Source organism: Schistocerca americana, chromosome 3 (assembly GCF_021461395.2).
Source record: "Schistocerca americana isolate TAMUIC-IGC-003095 chromosome 3, iqSchAmer2.1, whole genome shotgun sequence".
NCBI lineage: Eukaryota > Metazoa > Arthropoda > Insecta > Orthoptera > Acrididae > Schistocerca > Schistocerca americana.
Genome location: NC_060121.1, coordinates 156,596,340 through 156,609,566, shown reverse-complemented (window position 1 = coordinate 156,609,566; position 13,227 = coordinate 156,596,340). Strand labels below are relative to the sequence as shown.

Genomic DNA, 13,227 nt, shown 5'->3' with positions numbered 1-13,227 from the left:
TCCCCATACACAAAAATTCATTGGTATTAAATTGGGCAATCTTGGTGGCCACAGATGTGTAGCACCGCGACCAGTCCATTTCTGGGCAAAATGTTCATTTAAATCTGTAGTAACGACATTGGTGAAATGTGGAGGTGCGCTGTCATGTTGAAAATACATTTGCAATCACGTTGCAAGTGAAACGTCTTTGAGTAAGATGGGCATTTCTTCTTGAAGATATTGTGAGTATTTCTCGCCAGTTAGACATCCTGGGAAAATGAATGGTCCAGTAAAGTGTGAGTTGATTATACCATGCCATGCATTTATGCTAAATCGCTGCTTGTATTGCATGTGGTTTTGCTTCAGGCCACACGTGCTCATTATGTAAATTGTTCGTACCATCTCGGGTAAACCGTGCCTCATCAGTAAATAAAATGTATTTGTGTAACTGCTGATTAGTATTTTGTCAGTTGCACAACTCCAAGTGAAGGACAGGATCTCCTGGATGTAAATGATGCCCTTTCTGTTTATGGTAAGGATACAGATTATTGTACTTCGATCTACACCATACCTTAGATTGTGAAATGCCTAGTTGTTGAGAGATATGTCATGTACTGGTACTCTGGCAATGATGAACAGCATCCACAATATCCTCGTCATCACCTCCATGCATTGAGTGCTCGTGCTGATTATGAATGCTAGGTAGAGAACCTGTCTCCCGTAACATTCGAAATACTCCACTAATGGTTCGTGCATTCGGAATCATACGAGTTAGATAACCTTCGCAGTATTCGTTAACTGCAACCATAGCATTACCATCATCTTTTCCATAAATAAACACCATATTGGCATATTCCTCTGTCATAAATTTGAAAGGCATCCCTATTTCATAAATAATCAACAAACTACAACATTACAACATGGTTTCACTTAAATACACTACTGTTATTATGCTGTCACTGAACAATACAGAAAACTAACTTGTTTCAAGGCTAGGAAACGACTGAAACAACTCACCAACAGTTGCCAACAATGACATAAATGTTTCTGCATTCTTAATGGAAAATAAACAAATTTTCCTGTATAATAATCTTTGCTTCGCTGAATGTTCTGGAAAACTACTGCAGATACATGTCTGGGACATGTTTTATTAGATTCACCAGACCAATAACAACAAAATAAATGGAAATCGTACTTTACTTTAACCTCATAAAGTTTTGTGATGGATTCATATTAGCAAAGTTGCTAAATTTCAGGCAAAATCTTATCAGCTGTAACTCCGTAACTAAACATTTGCGGACCTACATTTGTATGAACTTTTTTCTTTAGTTTTGCTTGTAGAATAACATATTAAAATATTTGCGTCTCTTTGTGAATCACCTTGTGTTATGGTCATAGTCCACATCTGCCCCTGAAAATGTCTTACAGTTTAAAATCTAGTTCCAAAATCTGTGAGTTACTGTTATATAATCAGTCAGAAAGCTTCCGGTGTCTCCAAGTCTCTCCATGTATAGAACTTTCTTTCACAGTTCTTAAACTAATTGTTACAGATGATTAAATTAAGCTCTATCAAAATGTTACCAGGCGGCTTCATATTTCATTTCTTTCCTCCAGTCCATATTAATCTACTGTTTTTCCTTCTCTTCCTCTTGCTACTGTTGAATTCCAGTCACCCATCACAGTTAACTTTTCATCTTCTTTAACTATGTGAATAATTTCTTTCATCTCGTCATACATTTTCTCAGTCTCTTCATCATCTGCAGAGCTACTTGGTATTTTGTGGTGGGTGCTGACTTTTTGTCTATTTTGGCTATGATAATACATTCTGTACCATGCTGCTCATAGTAGCTTACCTGCTTTCCTATTTTCTTATTCATTATTAGACCTACTTGTGGATTACTTCTATTTGATGTTGTGTTTATAACTCTGTACTCAACCAGCACATGTAGTCTAGGGGTAGTGTCTTTGATTACTAATCAAAACTTCCTTGGTCCTAGTTTTGAACTCCACCACCATTTAAATTTTGAATAAAATTGCTGAAGTCTTCCAGTGTAAGAAGTCACCCTCATTCTGCCAACGGCCTTGTCAAAGAGGCCAAAGGAGTGGATAGAGGTTCAGGGCACTCTATTGCCCATGAGGTGGAAAAACTGCCCCTAAAAGTGGAAGAATCAGCAATGATTAATGACATGAGGATGCAGAAGACAGTGGAAACTACTGCATTAAAGATATACAGTGTGTATCCACGGGATATGTGGCCCGTAATTGAGAAACTGTCATGGTGCCGTTTCCGTTGGCAAAAGATTCTGGTATAGTCCCCAATTTGGATCTCTGGGAGGGTAATAGCAAGGGGGAGGTGACCATAAGAAAAAGATTGAATAACCGACCTTAACATTCTACGAATCGACATGTGCAATGTCGGTAGTTTGAACCTGATAGGGAAGCGAGAAAACCTGAGAATGGAAATGCAAAGGCTCAATCTAGATTTAATGGGGTCAGTAAAGTGAATTAGAAAGACGACAAGGATCCTTCATCAGATTAGTATAGCGTAATGTCAACAGCAGCAGAAAATGGTATAACAGGAATAGAATTTGATTTGAATAGGACGGTAGGGCAGAGAGTGTGTTACTGTGAACAGTTCAGTAATAGGGTTATTCTCATCAGAATTGAGAGAAAATCAACACTAACAGTGATAGTGCAGGTATACATGCTGACATCACAAGCTGAAGATGAAGACATAGAGAAAGTATATGAGGTTATTGAATGAGATGAAAATCTTATAGTTATGGGGGATTGGAATGCATTTGTAGGGGAAGGAGTAGAAGAAAGAGTTACGGAAGAATATGGGCTTGGTTCCTAGGAATAAGAGAGGAGAAAGACTGATTGAGTTTTGCAGTAAATTTCAGTCAGTAATAGTGAATACGCTGTTCAAGAATCACAGGAGGAGGAGGTATACTTGCAAAGGGCCGGGAGATGTGGGAAGATTTCATTTAGATTACATCATGGTCAGGTAGAGATTCCCAAATCAGATACTGGGTTGTAAGGCAAACCAAGGAGCAGATACAGACTCAGATCACAATTTAGCAGTGATGAAGAGTTGGCTGATGTTTAAGGGATAATCAGGAAGAATCTACACACAAATAAGCCGGATATGTAAGTACTAAAGGAATGAAGAGATACATTGAAGTTCTCTAAGGCTCTAGATACTGCAATAAGCAATAGCTCAGTAGGCAGCTCAGTTGAAGAGGAATGGATATCTTTAAAAAGGGCAATCACAGAAATTGGAAATGAAGGCATAGATACAAAGAAGGTAACTGCAAAGAAACAATGTGTAACAGAAGAAATACTTCAGCTGATTGATGATAGAAGGAAGTACAAAAATGTCCCAGAATACTCAGGAATACAGAAATATAAGTGACTTGGGAATGAAACAAATAGGAAGTGCGAGGAAGCTAAGGCAAAATGGCTGCATGAAAAATGTGAAGAAATAAAAAGAAATGATTTTCGGAAGGACTGATTCAGCATATAGAAAAGTCGAAACAACCTTTGGTGAAATTAAAAGCGAGGGTGGTAACATTAAGAGTGCAATGGGAATTCCACTGTTAAATACAAAGGAAAAACAGATATATGGAAAGAGTACATTCAAACCTTCTATGAGGGAGAAGACTTGTCTGATGTGATGGAAAAAGATACATAAATCAATATAGAAGAGATAGGGGATCCAGCATTAGAATCAGAGTTTAAAAGAGCTTTGGAAAGCTTAAGATCAAATAAGGCAGAAGGGACTGATAACATTCCATCATAATTTCTAAAATCATTAGGGAAGTGGCATCAAAATGACTATTCATGTTGGTGTGTGGAATGCACGAGCCTAGAGATATATCATCTGACTTTCATAGAAATATCATCCACACAATTTAGAAGGTTACAAGAGCTGACAAGGGCAAGAATTGTTGTACAAATGGCTTAACAGGTCATGCATCCAAATTGCTGACAAGAATAATATACAGAAGAATGGATAAGAAAATAGAAGATGTGTTAGATGATGATGTGGTTGGCTTTAGGAAAGTAAATGGCACCACAGAGGCAGTTCTGACATATCGGTTGATAATGGAAGCAAGACTAAAGTAAAATTAAGACATGTTCATATGATTTATTGACCTGGAAAAAGCATTTGACAATGTCAAATGGTGCAAGATGTTTGAAATTCTGAGGAAAATAGGCATAAGCTATAGGGAGAGGCGGCTAATATACAACATGTACAAGAACCAAGAGGGAATAATAATAGTGGAAGACCAAGAATTAAGAAGGTCTGTCATCCCTACTGTTAAATCTATACATTGAAGAAGCAATGAGGAAATAACAGAAAGGTTCAAGAGTGGACTTAAAAGTCAAGACGAAATAATATAAATGATAAGATTTGCTGAATACATTGCTATCCTCAGTGAAAGTGAAGAAGAATTACAGGATCTGCTGAATGGAATAAATAGTCTAATGAGTGCAGAATAAGGATTGAGAATAAATCGAAGAAAGGTGGAAGTAGTGAGAAGTAACAGAAATGAGAACAGTGAGAAACCTTAACATCAGGACTGGTGATCACAAAGTAGATGAAGTTAATGAATTCTGCTACCTAGGCAGCTAGGCAGCAAAATAACCCATGATGGATGGAGCAAAGAGGACATTAGAAGCAGACTAGCACTGACAAAAAGGGCATTCCTGGCTAAGAGAAGTCTATCAGTATGAAACATAGGTTTTAATTTGAGGAAGAAATTTCTAAGAATGTGTGCTTGGTAGTGAAACATGGATTGTGGGGAAACCAGAACAGAAGAGATTTGAAGCATTTGATATGTGGCAGTACAGATGAGTGTTGAAAATTAGGCAGAGTAATAAGTTAAGGAATGAGGAAGTTTTACACAAAATCAGAGGAGTAGGAATATATGGAAAACAGTGACAAAAACAAGGGACAAGATGATACATCTTTTAAGACATCATGGAATAACTTCTCTAGTACTAGAGGGAGCTGTAGAGGGTAAAAGGTGTAGAGGAAGACAGAGATTGAAATACATCCAGCAGATAATTGAGAATGTAGGTCGCAAATGCTACTCTGGGATGAAGAGGTTGGCACAGGACAGAAATTCATTGTGGACTGCATCAAACTAGTCAGAAGACTGATGACTCAAAAAAAAAAGACCCCTCACTGACCAGAAGTCCTGTTCATCCTACTATCTAACTTCACTGATCCCCACTATATCTAACATCAGCCTGTACATAAAAGTGAGTATATTACAATGAAACTTTCTGGTAAATTAAAACTGTGTCGAGCTGGGACTTGAATCCAGAACCTTTACCTTTTGGTGTCAATTGCTCTGTCAACTGAGCTACTCAAGCACAACTTACAACCCATTCTCACAGCTTTACTTCTTCCCATATCTTGTCTCCTCTATATTACAATGAACCATTTGCAAGTCAGGGACAATGACAATGGTGTAATGATTGTGGAGTACCACTTTGTCTGGAATTCACAGATTTTTGGGAAATTTTATGATTAGTTTTTCACAAAACCTGTACTATCCATTGAGAAAAGAGGCACTGGTCCAACCTGTGTTAGTATGATAATGTATGTATCAGTGCTCTAGCTTCCATTAGACTTCTTCAGAATAGTGAGAAACCCAAGACAGAGAGAGGAGGCAAGCAAGAGATTTTACTGCACTTAAATTAGTCTCAGCTGCACTAGTGAAAATCTTCAGATCTTTAAAGGAAAAAAAAGTGAAACATCTTTTGTTTTTCTGATTGCACTGTTTGCCTCTATTCCATATAAACTTTAACAAGAACTGAAAGATTTTAATAGAATCAATTTTAAAAATAGGCCTGCAGATCACCTATAATAAGGCTACAGTAATACGCCATAAACACATAAAAGAGAAATAGTATAAATTAATAATGAAGGCATTAAACTAGTTGAAGAGTTTTTGTTGTTTGGGCAGTTTAAGATAATGACCGGATAGGGCAGCAAAACAAATAAATAGAAGAGTGAATCACTCACCAAAAAGCAGAAGTGTTGAGTCATCGAAAGGGACACACAAAAATGTACAAAATGTACTAGAACATTCCTACAACAAATACAAGAGTAAAATTGACCTGGAGTGGCTTTGATAAACTAAACAGGGATTTTAAAAATGGACCTCCTATGTTTCTAGAATGAAAAGTTTACAATAAATGAATATTATCAGTTTCAGTTATGGTGATGATGCAAAGACTTCTAATGTGGAACCTGTTTCAAAACTACTGATTGCAACAGAGAGATCTGAGGAAACAAACAACAACAATATTGTGAAAAGGATAGTTTGCTGCAATTAAATGATTGTTATGCATTTGAGCTTTCGGCCAAAAGGCCTTCTTCTCAACTAGAACACACACACACACACACACACACACACACACACACACACACACACACACACACACACACGACCACTGTCTCTGACTGCTGAGGTCAGACTATGTCCAGCAACTGCGCCTCATGGGAAAAACAAACTGTGGGTGGTGGTGGTGGTGGTGGTGGTGAGGGTGAGGAGAAGGCTGGGATGGGGAGGGGGAGGGATAGCAGGGTAGGAGTGGGGAGTGGGGGAAGGTGTAGTGAGACTTGTGGGAGCATGCAAGGACATGGTTGGGACAGGTTAGGGCTGCCACAGTAGGTACTGTCAGGAGGTTTCAGTTGGGGATGGGGTGGAAGGGGAGCAGAAAAGGAGAGAAGTAGTGGAGGGGAAAAAGACTAGTGAGTGCATTGGTGGGCTAGAAGACTGTGTGGTACTTGAATGGAAGCATGGAAGGGGATAGATAAGTGAAGGGCAGGGACTAGAAAGAAGGTTGACGAAAGGGGGTGGGGGCTTACAGGAAAGTAATGAAGGGAGAGTTCCCACCTACACAATTCAGAAAAGCTGGTGTTGGTAGGAAGGATCCAAATGGCCCAGGCTACAATGGATGGTGTGTTGGGCAGCAACTGAGCCAAAGGCCAGAGGCTTCAGCAATTGGGTAGTCCAGCTGTCTCTTGGCCACAGTTTGTTAGTGGCGACTCCTGTGGATAGATGGCTTGTTGGTTGTCAGGCCCATGTAGAAGGCAGCACAGTGGTTACAGCTTAGTTTGTAGATCACATGAATGTTTTCACAGGTAGCTCTGACTTTAATGGGATAGGTGATGCCTGTGGATGGACTGGAGTAGGTGGTGATGGAAGGATGTAAGGGGCGTGTCTTCCAACCAGGTGTATTGCAGAGATATGAGCCATAAGACAAGGGACTAGGAGCAGGGGTGGAGCAGAGATGGAAGAGGATATTATGGGCAGTGGACTATCACTAAGAGAGGGGTGGGAAGTATAGTGGTTGGGACGTTCCTCATTTCAGGGCATGAGTGGGAGATGGTAGGTGACTGGAAAGATAAGGCACTAGAGATCTGTTTCTGTACAAGGTCGGGTGAGTAATTCCGGTCTGTGAAGGCCTCAGTGAGATCCTTGGTACATTTGGAGAGTTACAGGAAGAATGCCTCTGGGTGGCCAGTGAATAGGTTGGCGCCATGCAGGTGCCCATTGCTGTACCACAATTTTTTTTGTAGTTGATGCTTTCAAAGGTGAAGTAATTGTGAAAACAAGCAAGTATATCAGAGAACATGCTGGGTTCAGAGACTTGTTTCCAACTGCAACTCAAGCGAAACAGACGTGGGCAGGATATATAGCCAGGCAAATGGGTGACAGCTGGAAAAAAGGAAGTTTCAGGAGTTAAGAAAAGACATCTACAATTAACTAACGGAAGGTGGGTAGATGTCATTAGAAAACGTGCAGGAGCTCCATGGATTCATATAACTCAACTCATGACTATACAGTGGGTGTCAAATGGCTGCTGCTGCTGATGGTGGTGGAGATGATTTTTATTGTAACTGATTTTCAGGAGTACTTTGAAACTTACTCTACTAACAAGTTCGTAGCGGTGGCCATAGTCTGCAGCAGCTATATGTAATTGTAGTAGTTAACAATAATTTTCAGGTCCATTTTGAAACTTGCTTTATTAGGTTCTCCAACTAGTTGTTTGTATTCATCTGCTCTAGAGCAAAGAATATGAGATCCTTAGAAAAGCAAAAGTGATTGAGGTACATCCCAATAACAAATATTTCTTCTTATGTTGATGGGTCTTCTTTCAGTGCTTGGTAGAGCAATTTCATATTTAACAGTGTGAATATTCTCCAAAATGTATTTATCTTGTGAACCCATTTTCAAGTTTATAGGATCATAACCGGACAAATATTGATTTGGTCACTGGTGAAAGACTTTGGCAAGATATTATTCTTTTTCTTAATTTAGAGATCTGAAAACTATCGCTGCAGCTGCTGAGAATAGTTTTGGTAAAATGGATTCTCCATCAGTGTGGTAACATGGATGTAATGAATCCATTATCATGTGCCATTAGCACATATTTTGTTAAAAAGTAGTCAGAATCCTCAAAAGTATGTCTTCCAGTATGCTTGTCAGTGCCAGGCAAAGTGGTAATTCAGGGACATAATGTATTTATCGCTGCTCACTGTATTGCTAACTGGTGTGTGTGTGTGTGTGTGTATTAAAGATAGATAGAGAGAGAGAGAGAGGGGGGGGGGGGAGAGAGAGAGAGAGAGAGAGAGAGACTAATTGACTGTTGGAAACTGCCAATCTCCATCATTTGCTTTGTTTCCGATTGCTGTTCAGTGACTCTTCTATCTGGTGCGTAAAAACTTGTAACCATATACCTATTTACTGAAGAGAATTCTTTTGTTGTTTTGTAGTTAATGGTAAATACATTTATTATTGAACCACTTTATACGGATCTATGTGAAAATTATCCTTCTTATAGGAAAGACTGTAGTTCTCTAAACCAAGAGCTTCAAGACAAGTGTGATACAGTGCGTCGTGCATGTGATGAAGTTGAAACCGTGCCCTTACAGGGCTCTCCAACAGTGCCATCTGCTGCCTTGCTCATAGAGTGGATAGAAGATGTGTCTCGATACTATCATACCCTGTATCCTTTGCTATTGTATTTGTTTCCACTGTAGTAGTAGTAGCAGTAGTAGTACTAGTAGTAGTAGTAGTATTCATCTGTGAATCTTTTTTACAAAGGTGTTGAATGTGTCATGGTATTACAGCTTAAGAACAAAAAACATAATTTATATGTACAGGCATTTACATTATTATATGTCTGTTTTGACAAGGATGGGACAGGTAATAGCAGTGGTCTTGTTTCAAGAACCACCCTGGCATTTGCTTTAAGGTAATTTAGTAAAATCATGAAGAATCTAAGTGACGATAAGTGGATGGATAATAGTGTCCCCATCCTTCCAAATACAAGGCCAGTCTTTTAGCAGCAATAGTGCAACCTCATTTGATTTATCCATAGTGTACAATATTGTATATAATTTGATATTGTACAAAGACAAATAAAAAAGAAACTTATCACTTCATCTCAGTCAAGTCCCTGCGAGAGCTTGCAAGATCATGCACATGACCTAGTTGGAACTGTGACTTATTATTATCATTGTCAGCAATGAGACTGTATCATAGTGCCATCTTGATTACCATTGTTGGATTTGCAGCAAGGATGTGGGCCCAGTAGCTGCACTGCCAATGTGTGAGAGCACACGTAAGATGCATCCAGCAGTATGTTCTTTTAAGATTTACTGGAGCATTTGGTACAACATCAGCAGAAATTTTGTTAATAATTCTGAAAACATCCAGATGAGATAATCCTCAGGTACGGGGCTGCATGCTATTGCTTGAAGAAAGGGTACATTAAGATGATGTGGCAGATCACTGGGGAAACAAATCATGAATAAAGTTCACTTAAGTTCAGGAGAACCAGTACAGAACAGAGGGACTGGGACCATCAGGTTTAGCAGTTGTTCCCTGGCGTACAAGAAAGGAAGAAGCTGCAGTATACGAACCCAAGTAGAGGCATGATCTGTTTTATAATGAGACAAGGACCATGCCCTGTACATTTGTGCATAGAATCAGCAAAAATAAGTCAGAAGAATGGAACTGGAGAGATTGGTACACCTAATCATGTTGTGTTATAATGTTATCCAAACAGAGGTATAGGGGGATCATCATTGTAAAGTGAATCTTCGGCCTGCACTAAGAAACTCTGATTCCTGAGCAGCTATAAATGACATTGCTAATCAAATGTCCCACAGCAAACTTCTAAGTAAACAGTTGAAGTGTCAAACACATCAGAGGTTACTGTTGTCATATTTTCATGTAACAGTAAGAACAATTATTGTTGCCTGATATGTCAAACACATGTATTGAGCACTGTCCTTCAAGTCTTGTGGGGTATCCAATAATTAATGTATACTGTGCTTCGGACCATGTAACTGAACACCTAGCAGCCCACATGAGGTGTGGAGACTTGAGTTGTACCAAGTCCCACAAAAACATAGAGCTTTATCTATATAACAGAAATTATTATCAGGCACAGTGGCTGCTGTGACTTAAATTCTACTGAGACCAGCACAGATCCTGTGTATAACGTAGAGTTCGTGTTAAAATTAATTTTCAGAACTATATTTGAGGTATAATTGCAGGATCCTTTTTCAGTCATAAACTTATTATTATTATTATTATTAGTAGTAGTAGTAGTAGTAGTAGTAGTAGTAGTAGTAGCAGTAGCAGCAGCAGCAGCAGCAGCAGTATAAGAAGCTGAAAATATCATAAAATAACATAAATCTCACAAATTCATAATACGATATATACTTACATAACGTCGTTATGACCTGTGTTTATAAGACCTGTTGCAGGTAACCAGGAAACAAGGTATGTAAATTGACTGCCTCAATACATGAAATAAAATGAATGTACAATATTGTTTTGTTTATACTTGTACAGTCTTGTGAAGAAGATATTTCATAATGTAAAGAAACAGTGCTACACTGTTTAATCATTTCTCAACACCACTCACTGCACACATTACACACATCATCAGCTGACATCAAGACCATGACAATTAACTTTGGTTTCCATTTTGTATACCACACTTCTGACTAGTTTGCCTTGAAAATTGAGTCACTGTCTCTCCACAATGAGTGAGACATTGAACTCAGAAAGCTAATAATTTGTTAGTGTTACTGATAGCAGCAGCCTTGGAGTAAGGTTTTGCAGAGAAAAAGAACATTGTAATGCAAATGTGCGGCCTGAAATGACAGAGGTCTTTTATTATTAACTGCTTGTGGTACAGTTTTTACCAAGCCACAACTCTGTGGTATCTAAGTAATCCTTCACCTTATATAAGGTAATAAGTTTAGAATCCTCTTTCATTTTCTTGGACAGTTCATTCTATAATTTTATTCCCTGGTAGAAAATGCTGTTTCAAGTTTTATGTTTAGTATTTCATGTTGAATGTAAATTCATTCTATATTTTCTTCCATGGTCATGGGCAGAGCTGGTTGAACAGTAATTATCAAAGTTTTTCTGTGTGCGTAACTGCTTTGTAAATATTATTATGGAAGTGGTAGGAGTGGATTGCTTTGTGAGTAATCATACATTTTATTTCACAACCTAATAAAATAGCAGTTTACATACACTTACTGAAAACATCTTTGCTTCAAAATCAGTTACCTATGGGAAATAATTATTACCAAGGCAACACTTCCTCAAGAGAAACCAAATGCAAGAGACACTAGCAGATAGGTTAAGCCCACAGTGAATGTGCAAACCGCAAAGAATAAAACCAATAACAATCAAAAATATTAAAAATAGAATGGACTTACAGTCTTAAACTCAATGTGAGTCAAAGATGAGAGCCAAATAAGATTACACTATGCAAAATGTCCAATCCACACAATGATAATAAATATTGCTACAGGCAGAGAATAAATTTATACTGTTACATTCATTGTAAATAAAAGCAGAGACCCAAATAAAATTATACTAGACAAAGTATGCTATAAACAAGAAGTTTAGCTTTAGTTGAGGGATCCCATGGTCCTGCTGAATTACACACTGTCAATCAATTAGAATTACCACAATGCCTGACATATGTCACTGAGTATATTACCCAGATGCATACATATCAGAAAAACAAACACAAATTGATGCACTGAGTACCATTACATAAATCGGCAATTCAACTTGTGCTCAAAATCAGGTGTGTCAATCAGTCACATAATCATTTGACAACAGTGCAAATTAATGTAATGGAGTTCATGCAGAGTGATTGCACGTGTGTACCTCATGGTACTACCACCTGCTTCCTGTGAATATGCTACTGCAACTCTACTTGTGCGGGCTTTCAAATTGCTGCAGACAGGTAATGTCTAGTGACAGCATAAATACACTTGATTGGTGTAGTTAAAATCTCCAATACATGCAACAAATCTTAAGAATGAGCCTGATTACTATTTTTGGTTATTTCAAGGCCTTCATCTGTAGTTTTTAAAATTTGTTCCTATTTTGTGGATTTGTTTCCCAGAAAAGAATGCCATAGCTAAGAAATGAGTGCCTATATGAATAGTATGTAACTAAAAGGCACTGGCTGTTACATATTCACAGGACTTCAGGAGCATAACATACTGATGACACTCTGTTTGCAACTCTCTTCGTGTGTTCACACATCAACTAGGACTCAATACTCATTCGTAGAAATTTTGTGTATGGTGTGAAGTTTACAGAGCACCACCTCCATTTCATTTAACAGTTGTTACAATTGTTGGTAGTGGAAATGATGAACTGACTGATTAATGTGGAGGATGAGTTGTTAGCATTTATCGTCTGAATATTGCAAATTCTGAGAATGCTACAGCAAGATACTCATAGATAAATTACACAGCCTGGGTCAACAGCTTTCGTTAATACAGTTAGCAGCTGATTTCACTCCCAACTAATAAATGCTCATCCCCAGCTTACAGGACATCGGTTATGTATGGTGCATCTTCACCACCAGTTTAAATGCAATACATAGGTGGACAGTTTTTCTCATCTGAAATCATGTTAGAAATAAGCCAAGATAGGAGGGTTGCAATACCTATACATAACATCCTGTGAAGGGAGGCAGTTAAATTCTTGCCACTTCAATGGCACATTTAAGACACATTAATAAAGTAATACTCCAGTTTCAAAGGTAATACATACATGTTTGTTATCAAGTTCAAAATGATAACTCTTAAAACATAGAGTGCCCAACACAATTTAAAATTTCAAAAACTCTGAGGCAGCAACGTCTTATGTGCAGTCAGAGTAACAACAA

General features: G+C 38.2%; 1 protein-coding gene across 1 annotated transcript in view; it reads left to right on the top strand.

The window, feature by feature from the left end:
- LOC124605770 (uncharacterized protein C1orf109 homolog) overlaps nt 1-13,227 on the top strand; it is a 48,454-nt gene that overhangs the window by 20,935 nt on the left and 14,292 nt on the right. Inside the window, exon 3 of the mRNA XM_047137654.1 lies at nt 8,848-9,012. Within this exon, the coding sequence (XP_046993610.1) occupies nt 8,848-9,012 (165 nt within the window). The remainder of the gene's footprint in view (nt 1-8,847; nt 9,013-13,227) is intronic.